Source organism: Pantherophis guttatus, chromosome 3 (genome assembly GCF_059756535.1).
Source record: "Pantherophis guttatus breed Tessera chromosome 3, ASM5975653v1, whole genome shotgun sequence".
NCBI lineage: Eukaryota > Metazoa > Chordata > Lepidosauria > Squamata > Colubridae > Pantherophis > Pantherophis guttatus.
Window position 1 is genome coordinate 55,126,815 of NC_142065.1, and position 16,731 is coordinate 55,143,545.

At 37.2% G+C, this 16,731-nt stretch overlaps 2 protein-coding genes across 6 annotated transcripts; one reads left to right on the forward strand and one right to left on the reverse strand.

Annotated features, from left to right (window-relative positions):
* Positions 1 to 781: 781 nt before the first annotated feature.
* LOC117664072 (zona pellucida-binding protein 2-like) lies at positions 782 to 10,991 on the reverse strand. Of its 5 annotated transcripts, none has more exons than XM_087889613.1 (10): positions 10,920 to 10,991; positions 8,767 to 8,847; positions 8,398 to 8,511; positions 4,985 to 5,122; positions 4,154 to 4,366; positions 3,643 to 3,743; positions 2,899 to 3,073; positions 2,286 to 2,456; positions 1,516 to 1,594; positions 782 to 1,145 (listed from the first exon to the last, which is right to left on the reverse strand). In XM_087889613.1, exons 3-10 carry the CDS (start codon positions 8,432 to 8,434, stop codon positions 830 to 832), a joined length of 1,230 nt encoding a protein of 409 aa, XP_087745739.1. In that variant the 5' UTR covers positions 8,435 to 8,511; positions 8,767 to 8,847; positions 10,920 to 10,991; the 3' UTR covers positions 782 to 829. The 5 variants fall into 5 exon arrangements, with proteins under 5 accessions (XP_087745739.1, XP_087745740.1, XP_034270708.2 ...); XM_087889614.1 differs by having other exon boundaries at positions 10,885 to 10,963; XM_034414817.3 differs by having other exon boundaries at positions 10,710 to 10,931.
* SNAPC2 (small nuclear RNA activating complex polypeptide 2) lies at positions 10,982 to 16,719 on the forward strand. The gene is made up of 5 exons (XM_034414818.3): positions 10,982 to 11,404; positions 13,618 to 13,731; positions 13,818 to 13,886; positions 14,150 to 14,420; positions 15,999 to 16,719. Exons 1-5 carry the CDS (start codon positions 11,222 to 11,224, stop codon positions 16,373 to 16,375), a joined length of 1,014 nt encoding a protein of 337 aa, XP_034270709.2. The 5' UTR covers positions 10,982 to 11,221; the 3' UTR covers positions 16,376 to 16,719.
* The last annotated feature ends 12 nt before the right edge of the window (positions 16,720 to 16,731 follow it).

Sequence of the window (16,731 nt, forward strand, 5' to 3'; positions counted from 1 at the left end):
CTTTGGCTGTGCATCATTTAATGTTCTCAATATTCTTTTTGCTATCTTGGTGAAAACTTCATAGATGATTGAAAGAAGGCTTATTGGGCAATAGTTCTTTTCATCTTGAGCCCTTTCTTGTGTATAAGAGTCGCTTCAGCATTTTTTCATGCATTGGCTATTTTTTCTTCTCTGAGGCATCTAGAGTTTTCTAGTATCTTGAGTAAACTGTGACCATCAGCTTTCAAGATTTCAACAGCCATTTCTTGGAGCTTTGCCATTTTTCACTGATTTTATGGCACTTGATACTTCCTCCACTGGGATATCTGGCATTTCCTCTTTCGTGGGTATTATTACTTTTGAGTGATCTTAATCTTTGTATAGCTCTGAATAGAATTTTCCAATTATTTTTAATATTTTCTGTCTTGTTTTTACACATAGAGCCATCTTCACATTTTAATGCAAAAACCTTCTTTCTAGTATTTATAAGCATGCATTTTGCTCTATCAATCCCTTCGTTTTCTTCAGCTTTTTTCACAAGCTTTATGTTAAACTGAAGTGTTTTTTCTTGAATCCTAGAAATGAACACTCAGCTCAAATTTTATCCAACCTGCTAGCCTATGATGTTAATGTAATAAGGTACAATGGGCTGTGGTTACTAAGGAATATATAACCTTTAACTTTCTTGGTACGGAAATAAATTAGCAAAAAATACAGCAGAAGAGAACCATAGAAAATGAAGTTTGAGTAGGGTAGTTAGTGGGGACTAACCTATCAGTAGAAACAACAGGACCAAAGCTACTTCCTGGATAATAATTTATTGGGAATTATCATTCAAAGCAAGTTAGAGCTATGATGATAAAAGGCCTCTGGCACCAGGATTTGCCAGCCCAGGAAGAGCCCGTGGTTGTAGCTTGGAAGGAGGTGGAGACATGCCCCCTTCATTGTTAGGATGTTCAGAACTAGAAAAAGGCAAGGCGACAGAACGATGTTCTTCAGTGGCTACAAGGGCAGTGTCATTAGCAGAAGCTGGAGCTTCTTCTTGTACTTTGGTCTGTTCATCAACTGTAGTAGAAGTGGGAACTTCTTCTTGTACTTTGGTCTGTCCATCAACTTTAGCAGAGGAACGGCGTTTCTGCCAGCGACGGCGAAAGCAATAGCAACAGCTGCAAGAGATGGACAGAGAAGCGCTTAACTAGTAACATGTGAACTGCAAAAGATATCCACACCATTGTTTTCCCAAAACAACATTCTCTTTCCCATGAGTTGTGTTTTTCAATTCTCTAGGAACCCACTGTGTATAACCTTTTACAAATCATAGTGAGAAATATCATATACTGAAAAGAAGTGTTGCTAACTTAAAAGAAAGTTTTAGGTAATTATACCTAAATTACCTAATTAGATAATTATAACTACCGTAGATCATAATTCTTCTTTAGACTGATTAATTTAAACTGATTACCCATAAATCTATCTGGGCCTACGAAATTTTACAAGAATGAAATAAGATAGGAAATGTGAATAGTCAGAACTTACATCACAATGAGACAGAGGCAACCAAGTGGAGGCACAGCAAAGGCTATCATCAGTACAGAAAATCGACGTGAAGGAGGGACTATATGAAGACAGATTAAGGAATCCTCAGCATCCAAAGTCAAGCTATACAGTTATAGCACCTATCCCAATTAAGTATTATATATGGAAGGAAAACAGGAAACTAGGGTACATAGTACATAGTACTACAGTAAATCTATATGTGTTCTTCTATGTTCACCTGCTACTTTTTCATTTCCACTTACTACTATATAAACCTTCCCAAACCTAGTGTTCTTCCCATGTGTTAAGACATGTGTTCAGACTACACATGTATTAAGATTCGCAACTAGGACAGTAAACTAGATGTTTGTATATTTATTTACAAACAGGATTACAAAAGAAATAGTGTCTTGAAAACTATTTTTCAGATACCTCCCTAACCATACTCATAGACTTATGGAATATCTCACCACTTCCTTCAATTTATATCACTGAAAGAACAACACTGGGAGGCCAAACAAGGCCCAATATTAACTGCATTTATGCTTTTAGCATGGAGTTCTTAACATGTATAAGTAATGTTAGAAGGGCTATGGGTTTGCTTATGATTATGAGTGAAACAAGAGGAAAAAATTGAATTCTTTTCCTGCTGAAGTCCTGAAAATTCCTTCTGAAGGTAGTATTTGTATTTTTGAAAATAATAAGAAACTGACTGCCAATAATTGCTGCCAAAAATGGGACTCCAAGGAAATATCCAATCTAATACATACCTCTCATATTCAGGCAGTCTGCAGATGTTCTGGCACCAGGGTGAGAGGTAAGCCAATTGTTGTCGCATGAAATACAAAGGACTGTCCCATAGTGCAAGCTATAGCTCCCAATTGGACAGAGAACACAGCTGCCACTGGTAGCCACACTGTATGTTCCAGGTGGGCACAAAGCTGTTCAGAAAATTAGTAGGTAAAGGGAAAAAAGAAAGGCTAAAGTGAAAAGAACAAACGTCATTTCTCTATTAGCCTAATTTGTGGGGAGCAGAGAAGATGAATTTCAATGTTGACCACATAAGGGCGATCCGTACCAAAAGTATCTTTTTAGAAAATCTGAGCTCTTCTAAACACTTTTTTTAGAGTCTTGATTTGGAGGAACCATATGCAGTACAGGCTGATAAATAGTTAAGTCCCTACATTTGGACAGAATCTGCATGGGTTCCAAGATACACCTGACAAGAGCTACAGAAAACATATGAAAAAGACAAGACAAATGGATAGGAACAGAATGGGTAAAAGACTTCCCACAGCATAGAGAGAAACAGAAGTTTATAGACCAAAGACAGTGTCTGAAGACAGATGAGGCAGTAGCTTTTGGATCACCTGCTTAACTCACTACAGCAGTCGGGACAGCGTGACTGTAGCTCCTGTGTCTGTCCATAACCATCTTGACACTTTGCATCTTCTAAGAAGTTGAAAAAGGTGTTGACAAAAGAAACATGCGAACCATTTGATGTTTCCAGAGAAAAGTTTTTATTCTTCTCCATAAATTCAGTCATGGCTTCTTTGGCCTGTATAGAGCAATGGGCCAAGAAAAGAAAACTTTTGGAGCCACAAAGTGAAACAGACAACCACTTTTCACATGAGTTTGTGTTTGTACGTTTGTGAGTAGTTGAAAAAAGAAGTAAAAAAAATAAGTGAACAGAAAATTTAGGAGGTCAGCAATTGCTGGTAATGTCATGTATATTCCATAAAAGTGAGAAGGCAAAACTTAGTTAATTGTATACTAAATGTCTTATGGTTAAAAGCATGAATCAATTTCTTCAACAGACTTGCTGTTTGATGCTCTTGATTCCCACCCCACAGTAAATAGCCCCACCATCAAAGATCAATTAAGTTATCAACTATTAGTTTGAGGATGCAAAATGCATATTCATAGATTCTGATTAGGTGTAAGTGTAGTGTCAAGAGCAGAATAAAAAAGCTATGCATCCCATTGACCTTTGCCAGATGTGGTTGATCCAAGTACATGAAACCTCTTGTTGCATTTTGAAAGTCAAGCTTCCTAGCAGGCATTTGGTGAAAATGTAACTAGCTCCAAAACCCAGCAAGTCATTTCCTAGTGGGACAAATTACAAACCTCCTGTAGATTTTTTTGGACTGCTGAGTGGTAACATTCTAATGCCATCGAATCAATCTGAGGGTAGCAGGATTTATCCCAGTCCTTTCCAAATGGAGTTACTGGAAAACAAAAATACATTACTGTTCTTGTGATCTGCTCTAACCAATAGATTCTCTTTTTTACCACCACACACAGAATCCAAATATCCTGAAATACTGCAAAATAATAATATACAAAACATTTTCATTACAATCTTTTTTGGGCAGTGTTCTAGGCTCTTTGGAGAAGAAGTGCATTGTAAAATCAATTGACAGTATACTACTTGCTTTCCCCCAGTTTGCATGCATAAAGATTACAGTGGCTAAACTTTAGACAGTTGTCTACTTCATAATATATTTTTATAATAGTCCTTGAAGTAGAACTTAAGGTTCTTCCTTGAAGAATTTAAAGTAGAAAAATCTTCTTTTCTGCATGAATCTTCCTGATTTCATCAGGGAGTTTCCAAACCATATCCCTTTTTGGCTCTGACCTTTTAGCTCTACTTGGAGGTTGAACTCATCCAAAGGCTTCTCCACAGTAGGAAAGCAAGTGGTGCTTCCAGAAACGAGCTCACAATGTAGGTGAGACACCAATTGACTCAGCTGTGTGTGTAGACTCCTCACAAACTCACGCGCCAATGACTTATCACATGAGTTACTCTGAAAAATCAGGAGGACCTGTAATTCTCCACGTATGTGATACCCTGAGAAAAGGAACAAAATTTAATTTAAATTTAAATTCCACTACAAGGATAGTGAATGCACCATATCATAGCAATCATGAAGAAAAGACCAGACTCTAAATTCTGGAAAAAATAACGAATTCTTAGAAAATTGAAAAGGTATGTTGGCATTTGGCTAGACGCTAGAGGATCCAGTCATAGGAAAGCTATTTTCTTCATACTTGTTTCTGAAAAACATTTTCTTCCACAATGTCTCCATATAATCAAATAAATCAAATCAAATGTTGTTCTCTTATCAAGCATCCATAGCAGTGGTGGGTTTCAAACGTTTTTACTACCAGTTTTGTGGGTGTGGCTTGGTGGACGTGGCAGGGGAAGGATACTGTAAAATCTCCATACCCTCCCCACTCCAGGGGAAGGTTACTGCAAAATCTCCATTTCCTCCCAATCAGTTGGGACTCAGGAGGCAGAGAATAGATGGGGGTGGGGCCAATCAGAGGTGGTATTTACCGGTTTTCCGAACTACTCAAAATTTCCACTACCAGTTATCTGGTCAGAACCTGCTGAAACCCACCTCTGATCCATAGCATTGGTTTCCTGGTGTTTAGCCATCCTTCATAACAGCAGGGATATACTCACCCACCACCGTATGAGAGAAAGTCATAGTATGGAGCTGGTCTTCCTCTGTGAAAGAGACGGAACAGGTATAGCGTCCACTCTCCTTAGCACGAAATTCATGCAAAATAAGGGAGGCACCAGAATGGAGAGTTAGGTTTTCTGGAAAACAGACAATAAAGTTATATCATTTGAGAATGGCAACTTCATCTTAGTCAATCAACAAAAGCACTTGCACTGAACTAGAAATTTTATTTATTTATTTATTAAAGAAATTTATATGGCTGCCCAAATCACAAAAAGTGACTCCTGACAGCTTACAATATTAAAATTTCACAGTGTAAGAACCAATAACCCACTCCCCAACCATTTAACAGTCCTTTTGGAAATGAATCTTCTATGATACGAGCTCTCTCTCTTTGCCAAATTCATGAAACCTTGAAACCTAATTTCTCCTGATTTTATGACTATCCCACATAACAGCAGTTATTAATCTTACTTTTTCATATCATCCCTTCACTAAAAATGTACTTTCTGAACTTCAAATTTAAAAATTAAATATAAATATATTATTAATCATATAATTAAATTACATGCTTAAAAATATTAGGTTTTCTCATGACTTACTCCAATTATTATTTTCCAGAGTCAAGGGTCTAAAGATAAAAATGTATGTTTCTCAATTAAATAGAAAATAGAAATAGCTATGTCAATGCATTGTTACATTCAGTAATGTCATTCAAAGCAGCTGTTCCAATATTTTCTGCATTATAAAATAGATACTAGGAAAAAAAATAAGCCTAATCTATTGAATTGCCTAGATAAATATAGAGAAATTATTATTAAAATTAGAATTCTGATCAGCTTGGCTTTTTACCTGGGAAGTTGAAAAGCACATTTGCGGATTTGTCTTAGGGCTCAAATTGTATGTTTGTAGTTGGATAAGAGTCAAATAATTAGGACTATCTGAACTGCAAAAAAATGGAGGACCACTAAATGACAGTAGAGTTAGAATTTTTTGCATCTCTTAGTGCCATCTAGTTTTTGTATAATGTTTTTGTAGCCCAGGTATAGGGGTCTTACTTAAATCTACTTGCCTCACTGTCTCAATCCTCCTTATTTTAGACCAATGTTGGTCTGCAATCAGTAGCATCTGGGAGGGCAGCCCATTAGTAAGCCATCAATGTAATTACAGCACTACCATCGCACTTCTTAAGATTTGGATCCAGGAGGCAGAAATTGGCTTGTCGAGCTAAATTTCTTTCTTTAGACTGTAATCTCCATCTCTCTGTGTGTGCACATTCAGACACACATAACTATTAGCAAATGAAACATTATACATTCGCCTTTTTGCCTAAGGAAGAAGTAAGCTATGTACCCTCCAAGTACTTAAAAGTTATATATTTATACAGGCAATACATGAACAACACATTGAAAGGAATATCATGAAGAATAAAATACAATACAATAAGAAATGATTTCAGAGATATTTGCAGTTGTACATTTGTAATCTTTTGGAGAGATACAACATTTTAAACATCTACATTCAATATTTCTGCTCAGAAAAGGAGGCATATAAATGAAGATTATCTGTTGGGAATTACTTTATTAGTATAACTAAACATTTGAAACCAATTGTAAAACTAGCAATTTTAACTAATTCTTTCTTGGGTTTACTTTTTCAGCCGATGTTATATTCTACACTTTTAAAATGTACTGATGCAACAAAAAAAAAAAGCATATGCGAGACCAAGTTATACAATACAAGCAAACAGCCTAGTACCTGATCCACCTACTATCAGAATAGTAGACAGACAGAAACCATCACTCCCATCCAAAGAAAATAGCCTTTAATGCATTATATTACAAGAATAATATTTGAACTTCGAATGCACCATAAGTAGGGTTCTCATTTAATACACAGCAAAGGCAGGAATTCTTTCATAACTATTACAGTAAATCTACTTATCTGAATTTATCCTTTTTTAAAAAACATGTAACATTTATTTGAGCTAAGGGCCTCTTTTGGGTTAGAATAATTTCCTGAGAATGGCAGTCCACAGATTCAATCAATAGCAATCTATAATCCATTTAGATATAAATTAAACCTAATTACAATTAATATGACTACTTCCATAAATTAATAGTTTTTCCTTGAATTTATCCTTGAATTCTTGTTTGTTTTCTTGTAGAAACCTGATAGTGAACTCATATCTTTTGCTACAGTAAATTGGCAATAAATTATATTACACATTTTACAAAAAATAAAACTAGAAAAAATATTAATGCATTGTAAGCCGCCCTGAGTCTCCGGAGAAGGACGGCATATAAATCAAATTTTTTTTAAAAAAATTAAAGGTTGTTGTGCAATATTTCCATCTCTTCAAAACCTTTCGTCCAGATTGAGTAATTGAGTATTATCCAGAAATAATATTATGTTGGAAACCAACTACAAATTTAAAGGCCAATTTAATAATATAATTTTAATGGTGTGTGATGCCACCTGTAATTTGTATTTATAGTCAATTCTTAATAACTTGTTAAACTAGGTTAGGAAAGTTTATGTTCTAATTTAACTTAGCAAGTTCAAATCTTTTAAGTGTCTTAAAAAAGAACCCTCCAGATAGTCTCTGAAGTCCAAAAGTTCTAACCAGCATGACCAACTATTGGATATCTTAAGAGTTACAGACCAAAACATCTGAAGGACACCAAGGTAACTACTGCTGCTCTAAGGTTTAGCTACATGCAAGACACTGTCAGATCCACCAGCTTCGGCTTGGTGCCTTGCCGGCATTCTGCCATCAATCAGAGAAGGGACGGGGAACAAATGGGCAATAAAGCTGTATACCTTAGTGATGGGAAACTGGAAGGAGAGATTGACAGTTGAGGAAGAACAGAGTGTTTTGGAATCCAGTTTGTGATAGTGCGCTGGCATCTTCAAGGCAGTTTACCCTAAGAGTGGAATTTCACCAGCCCAAACAACCTCTGTATTTCCCAAAACATCTCGATGATGCCAGATTGGCTACACATAGATGGGCCATGGGGGTGGGGGGCAGGTCTAAAGGGAACCAAGGGGTTAGTCCTGTATTGGTGCACAGGAACTTTAGATCCCGCTTGATTCTACTGCAATCAGCATCTCTTAGTAAAAGTGTTTTTTCACTTCAAGCAAATGTAGTCAAGTGTTTTACTTCCCTAGGAGATCAGACTGGGGCAGGTCTGACAGACACTTGGAATTTATTCCTTTTATAAAATATTTATAAAGTATTTGAATTCAGCTCTCCAAAAATCTTAGGCAGAGTAATCTAAAGAAACATTGAAAGCCAGAATATATTCATGTATCTTTCCACAAGAAAAAAATGCTATTTCCTGCATCATATATATATATATATGTCTGTTCTCTATAAAGAAATCTTAAGCCCTCAGCAACAAAGCCGAACCTCCATTTTCCAGGTTCCAGTTGTACGTAGGATTCATACCAATCACAACATCTGTTTTCTCAGGCTTGCATGGTACAGTGAATTCCTTGGCACCAATGTGGACAAAAATGAGTTCTGAAAGAAATGAAAGTGTGGTAGAGTCCTAAGAGAGTAGGATGACAAGGTTCTTCAGCTGTATTAATGTATAGTTCTAAATAATACCTATATTTATGACTAGATCAGTTGGACAGACATAATGCCATGACTAGAGATTTTAAGACTTTAATATCCAGGGGTTACGCATGTGGAAAAGTTAAATACCCCCATCTATTGTTAGAAATTTCAAAGTCTTCCTGGAAAAGTGTAATTCAACTTTATTAATTTTTTTACCTGTCTCTTTCTCTTCAATAGGTGCTTGCCCTGAAAAAGTCTCATTATCAGACTTGTACAAATCAAGGAAGAATGCACAGCCTGAAAAACAAGGTAAAACCTCAGCAAGTTGCTATGACTGGAAATTATTTTACATTCAAAGTACTTTTCTTTCAATGTTTACAAAACTGCCTTTTCCAGTATAAAGGTGCACTGCAACTCCAGAAAGCTAGCTCACACCTACCAACAAAGAGTAAGGTAAAAGTAAACCAGAATATAATATCAGATCTTTGGATCACAACCTGATTTTATAAGGATTTCTCACTCTCTGTTTAATAACAACCAATATAGTTTATTCATTACAGTTGGCTTGTTCTAATACAGTGAGTCTCAAATCAGGATTCACAGCTAGTTGAACTCACCAGTTTCCTCATAATCAGTGAAGATCAAATAGCCAAATTACAATAAGTGCATTTACTGTACTGCTTCTACCACTGCCTTCCTGCCATTACCTTCAATCCATTGTTTGGCAAAGTTACATCAGTGACTGAAAAGTGGTTCACTGAAACTAATAGCAATACATACTATAAGTAGCAATGTGAGTATTAAGAAAACTGAGAGTAATGAACAGATCTGAAATATAGTTACTGAGTTCTCAGGTGTTGTCAAGTATAACTGTGATCTCATATAACCAATCTTTTATCCCCCCCCCAATGTAAATGGGAGTATGTAAAGTGAGATTTCTTTGTATTATGAATCTATACATCCCAAGTTATTAACATTCAAAGATCACTTTATAAGAATTTTCTTAAGAAGCTTGTGCTTATAATTTTCACTATAAGGGCATAGGGAACCTAAAGTAACTCAACAAATAATATTTAGTTTGGGCGATATTTTTGTACACAATTAAAGTGTCTTTTAAGACAGAAGGGATGGTAAACCAACTATAATCATTATTTTTCAAGTAGTATGAACTCCCATGCTCTTAAAATTGAAAATGTAGAGATGGGTATTTGTATAACTGGGTAGCTCTCAAATTTCTAAATGTTTACTGAATGGACTACAAATACATTGGCCTTATAGAAAGTCTTTATGTTATGTCTTAGAGCGCTTGCTCAAAATATGACCCATGAGTGAATATTTATTTTAATAAACAATTAGCATTCTCCTATTAGCTGTACCTCCTGTTTACTCTTCTCACCTCCCACCTCTTTCCTTCCATTTATTATTTTTTATTATTTATTATTTATTTGCCCTTGCCTTCACTTGACGTTTTTAAGCTTCTAAATAAAATGAATCGTGCACATCTTGTGATTTAGGATTTCACCCAAACTTAATTTTTTCATGAAATAACACAGCCAGCCATTTTGCCTGGGAGCCAAGATGAGTGTTGGTCTATTTCATCTGCTAATGGCCAAGTCAAATCGTTTTTTGAATGTTCCCAACAAACAGAACTAAATTACTGATAAATATTGCTCATCAGTATGAAGGCGCCATCATGGGGAAAGCTGCACCTTTAATCTTTTGCCTACAACATCTTTACAACACAATAGTCCTATATAGTTGCATCTATCAAAGGAGTGCATAAGTGCACCAGCGTGCCTACCAATCCTGTACTAATATTCCTTTTTACTTACTCTTTCCAGGTATTCAAATTATGTTTATACTTATACCTGTTATCTTATATATGCTTGACAAATAAACTTATAATTATGATAGATTTGTCTTATTCTTATACATCCCCCGGAATCCCAGCTTCCAAGCGATGGGAACCAGAATAACAGTGTTGGAAGGGACCTTATAGGTCATCTAGTCCAACCCCACCCACCCCACCCCACCCCACCTAAACAGGAGACCCTGCACTATTTCTGACAGATGGCAGCCCAGTCTCTTCTTGAAAGCTTCCAGTGGTGAAGCTCCCACCCTTCTAGAACCAGCCACCTCACTGCAATCCATCCCCATACCAGGTCTCTCCCAAAGAAAGACGATTATGACACCCAAAGCAACTCCAACCCCTCGACCTGACATGGACATGTAGCCAGACTCGAGGATAATTTGCTCCGCGCCGGAGGGCGTTCCCACTCTATCACCATGGTAACGAGCGGGAGGAAAGGCATTCTACGCATCCCCCTTAGTTACCCCTCAAAGCCTTCTGTGACTCCGCGGCCGCTTACCAGCCCCGCCCCTCCTTTGGAAGCGTCGGCTACGTCACCAACCCCCACTCCTCCTTCTGGTCGCCGGTGATTGCGTAGCTCTGCCTACGTCATCAGAACGCGAGTCTTGGAAATCGTACCTTGGAGAAGCGTTGTTAATTTGTGTACGGAATGCGGTCTTGAGCCGCGCGGGCTGCGAAGCTTTGTGGGCGGGAGGAGTAAGGAAGGGGGCGGCGAAATTTACTGCGCGGGGACGCGAAGACGCTTTTTTTTCCCCTGGTGTTTTCTTAGTTTGGTGCCTGGGCTTTTCTGGGTGGGGAGCTATGAAGCCCCCGTCGAGGCTACGATCGGCGCCCGCTCGCTTCCGCCTGGACCCCGCAATCCGGGTTTGGACGGATCGAGAAAAGCGACGTCTTCTCCAGGCTTTGAGAGCTCAAGCCCAGACTCCGGGCCCGCTTCGGCCGGAGCAGCTGAAGAAATACTTGCCTTCCAGAAATGAAGATGAGGTGGGTTTAGAGGCGCCGTCTGTGGGTTGGGATAACTTAAAAGGCCTCGATGGGATCCTCCTCAAACGAAAGACAGGAATACCTGAAGAATTTGTGGGGACAGAGAAACTGCTACCCTGTTTAGACTGTGATAAGATCACTCGAAGTACACAGGATATAGATGTAAAGCAGTGGTTCTCAACCTGTGGGTCGCGACCCCTTTGGGGGTCGAATGACCCTTTCACAGGGGTTGCCTAAGACACACATTTTCAATGGTTTTAGGAATAATTTTATGGTTGGGGGTCACCACAACATGAGGAACTGCATTAAAGGGTCGCAGCATTAGGAAGGTTGAGAACCACTGATGTAAAGGTAAAGGTTCCCCTCGCACATACGTGCTAGTCGTTCCCGACTCTAGGGGGGCAGTGCTCATCTCTGTTTCAAAGCCCAAGAGCCAGCACTGTCCGAAGACGTCTCCATGTGGCCAGCATGACTAAATGCCAAATGCGCACATAACGCTGTTACCTTCCCACCAAAGATGGTCCCTATTTTTCTACTTAAATTTTTTATGTGCTTACGAACTGCTAGGTTGGCAGAAGCTGGGACAAGTAACAGGGCACTAGGGATTCGAACCACTGAACTGCCAACCTTTCGATTGACAAGCTCACCGCCTTAGCCACTGAGCCACTTTTAAGGTCACTCAAAGTACACAGGATATACATATAAAACATAATATCTATTTCTAACAGTACAGCCGAAAAAAATCAACAGGTCATGCTATACATCTATGTCTTTGCCCTATTGTACTTGCTTTATACTATGTTCTATAATTACTGTTATGGGTTGAACGGTTTTTGGTTATCCTAGTCACTATTTAATCTGGACATTCATATCTTTCATTTTAACATGGCCCATTTTGAGTTTCAGCTGCCCAGATACGAGATTAATAATACCAATAATCTAGCTTGAAGATGGGAAGTTAATATATTTCTAATTGGGAAGTGGGTTTGAAAGTGATAGGTGAGTGCCTTAGAGTGATGCAAACCCGACATTTAAAGATGGAATGAAAGAGGCCCAAGCTTTTGAAAACAAGGAGAGAGAAGGACTAATTACAAACCCTTGTCTCTGTCATAAAGAATGTGGAACATACACTAAGAGTCTATCTTGCAGTGTGGTCAGCTGAGTGTATCCTTTGGACGGTAAAACAAGGGTTTTCCTCTTGAACTGTAAAATAAACCTAAATGTCAAACAGCAATACTTTCTTATGTCTAAAGAAATGGAACCACTATGAATAAGTTTTCCCATGTCTAAGAATTCATCATCAAGCCAAATTTAAATCAAAGCTGAAGTATGTTAATAGAAAAATGTTTGACTTCCTATTTGTGTGTATTTTTATTATATTTCCATCCAGCCTGTCTATCAAAGAGGTCAAATAGCATACATGGAGTCTCCCCGCATTTTAATCCTCAAAATTACAATTCTGAGATATGACTTTGGACTAATTATTTCTCAGGTCCAAAATATCCATGAAATGGGTTCCATGAGATAAAAAAAGATACTCAAAATACAACCAGCTTTCTATTAGTAAAGTTTTGTCTCTTAATAAGGTGTTCCAGTTTGTTTAACTAGCAGGTTACATAGCCTAAAACAGTTTGAAAATCTCTGGATCAGATTCTCCTGAGTGTTAGACTTAGCAATAGGACTTAGACTTATATATGACTTCATAGTGCTTTACAGCCCTCTCTAAGCAGTTTACAGAGTCAGCATATTGCCCCCAAGAATCTGGCTCCTCATTTTACTGACCTCGGAAGGCTGAGTCAACCTTGAGCCAGTCAAGATCTAACTCTTGGCAGTGGGCAAAGTTTGCCTGCAATACTGCATTCTAAACACTATGCCATCACAGCTCTTAGGATTCACTTTACACTTAGTATTTGTGGCTAAAGAATTTTCATTAATGGGTGACACTAGTTCTCCATTTTTGAAAATGTAAAGTTCAGATTGTTTGTGCAATCAGCAAAACCAACAATTGGGGGCTTTCATGAAGTGGGCTGGATATAACTATTCCTATGACTGACAAAGCTGAAAGTTACAGAAAACAAAATAATTCTTCTTTGTAATGTTTCTCTTTTGCACCAGGAATAAACTGCATTTTTTTCTGAAAATAACCATTATTCAGTGCTGTTTTAAGAGTAGAATGTCCCTTCTTCTAAACATTCATGTGTGATATTTTGCAGATCTTAGCATTTGTAGACCTGCTGAAAGAACGTGTGGCAAGGGAAGCAGTCAAGGCACGGTATCGATATCGCCAGTGCAAAGAGAAGGATGCCCCAGTTCCAGCACCTATAGAGGTCTGAAATTATTAAAAATATGGTTTCAAAAATAAGACAAGTAGGCTAAAAGATACTCATTTATTGTGTCATACTCTCTATTCCAGGTATGGATTCGTTTAGCTAAGAAGTTAACAGGTTGCCTTGAGGATGCAGTAACAGCTGCTTTTTCCCAGGTAACAGTGATATCCCCTTCATGACACGATTGTATTAAGATAAATATTTCTATGAATATAATAACTTCAGAGATTTTTAACCTTGGATATGCAAATGTTCTCTTGAAACAAGCATGTCTACCATTGCTAACTACAGCTATACATTCCTTTGATTTTCATTTTTCCAAGCAAAGATGCAGTAATTGAAAATATACCCTACACAGAATTTCTGTTTTCTGGCACTTGAGTTATTGGATATTTTTTCTTCTGATTATCTTAATTAGGTTTTAACAATTGCATCTGCAGAGCCACTCTCTTTGCTTCACTCTGTGCCACCAAAGCCTGTAGAAGTAAATGCTGCTCAATGCATGACCCCAGCTGTTCCTAGCAAGAATATGAAATCCAATACAGAATCTGAGGAAGCAACTACATCATCAGATGTAGAACAGTTGACTCCTGCGGAAAATGGTGAATTACATGTGGACTTTGAAAAGATATACAAGTATCTTTCAGTGATTTCACGGGGATCTAAAGCACCAGAGCTACCACCTGGTGGTAAGTCAGGATTTAAACCAAGATGAAAAGATGAACTATTCCTGCATCTAGAGTTATATCTATTTATTTATTTTTTTGTGTCAGTAATTGTTTTATTTACTCTATCTTTAAATCTTAGTTGCTCTTATATCTACTTTTTAATATTGTGTTGTTCTTTATAATAAATTTCATTTTTGTAAACTGCTCCGGGTTCTTATTGAAGGGAAGACTCTTAAAAGCTGCGGGGAATGAAAAAGCCCTAGAACTGAAAAGAACATATTGAACGTCTCCAAAGTTTTCAGTACATTTGAAAGCTTATTTACCAATAAAGGAGAATATTTGTAGTTGAAATCAGAGATCCTTGGTGCTCTCTGAGCTTAGTAGTTTTTATCTAGACGTTTCATCCAAACTAGGTAACATCATTAGTGCTTGCCCTGTCAGTTTTAATGGGAGTGGTCTTGGAGGTTCTGCTGTTCCTAGTGGCATTTGGTTGGACTGATTTCTTGTTTGGCAGTTCTTAATTAGGGCAGTAGAACCTCCAAGACAACATCCATTAACATTGACAAGAGAAATATTAGCATTGGTGATGTCACCTAATTTGGGTAATGAAATATCTGCAGAAAAACTACCAAGCTGAGAACACCAAGGATCCCCAAAAGGTTATTTATCCCAAGTGTGACTGGTGAGAGATACTATATATATATTTAATTGCAATATTGATGTGTGAAACCTATAAAACGAGCAATATTTGCATTGAAGGAAGCAAGAATATGGCAGTTGAATAAGCATTTGAGATTTGGTTGTGTTGGTGTGAATTACACACATATACAAATTTACAAACTCAACTAGTTATTTCACTGTACAGTTTCAAAATTTTCAGTATAGGAATCAGTAGAAATTCAAAATAAATCAGTTCCCTAGTTTCCTAGCTGTAGAGATACCAAAAAAAGTCCATAAAGGCTCCACCTACAATGCATTCTACAGAAAAATGATCCATTATAAACTATAGTAAACAAAAGAGTAGTTATGAAACATTTAGTCTGTACTGCAATGTTTTAAAATAATTTCCCATCCAATATTCTAGGCCCAGCTCTGGGCCACCTACTTTTGCACTTTTAGGATGACAAATGAAGGAAAGGCTTGTTTAAAGTTCCAATTATTCCTCATGAGCTCAAAATAAAACCTGTGCTTGTTTATTAGCAATGTTTATGGAACAATGGTTGAAATTTTAGAGAGTAGGAAAAATTTTCAAATGCAAATTTCTCCACGTGAAAATAATGAGAAGTGAGCTAAAACAATTTTTTACATATATAGTAGGGAAATTATAGCTGAATTTCTATAACTGAGAACCACAGTTTTCATTTAGCTTTTCATTAAAAAAAACATGTTAGAAATTGCCATAAATCTCTAAGACTTGGAGATAATTAAAATTCAAATAAATGGATGCAGGAAAGAGTGAAGAATGACAATTATTTTGCTACGCTGTTTGGGGAAGTATAGGAGAAAAAACTTGTGAAAATGTCAATTAGAAAATAAAATACAGCATGAATTAGCTCCCAGCCACTACTTATGTTTTGCTTCCTTTATTGCTTTCTGCAGAGTCAGCTGTTCTGCTAGATCTGCTTTTGTCATTACCAGAAGAACTGAGTCATCTGGATTATAAGAAATTTAAGGGGCATATGTACAAATGCTATATTGATTTAAGTGCTCACTATAAGGATGAAAAAAGTACAAGGAAAGCAAAGATCAGCCCGCTTGTAAACAATAATCAAGATCTTCCTGAAACATTTTATAACGTGCCATCAGCTGGAAATAGCTTTTCACAAGAGCAAGAGGATACTAGTTCTACTGCTGCTTCTACAAGTGGCACAGCATCAACATCTTCCACGGATTGGAAGACGCTGGGTATTTGCCCACTGAATTCATTTTGGTTTCCTTTGGATATTCTAGCACAAAAAAAAGAGATTTTGGATTAAATTTTTTATTTTATTACATGTCATGAATGTTGTGTCTTGGTATCTGTAACAGTGGAAAAACAACTGTCATATTTTGGCCAAGCATGGTCCTTTAATTTGGTTCAGTATTTAACGCTGGACTTATGAATGTCTACTTTGTATTTTTAAATTAAGATATGTGACTGTTTTGAATTTTAATTCCAAAAATTCTGAAGTTTACTGATTATTCCTGGGAAATCAGTCTCATCTTGGAAAGTTTGTGCTTACATAATTAATGTTCTGAGTATGCATCTTTGTTGTCAGGATATGGATTATTCCAGATGTATCAAATGCAATCAGTGTTATTAAAGTGTTTCTGCAGTATAGAGCTGAAATGT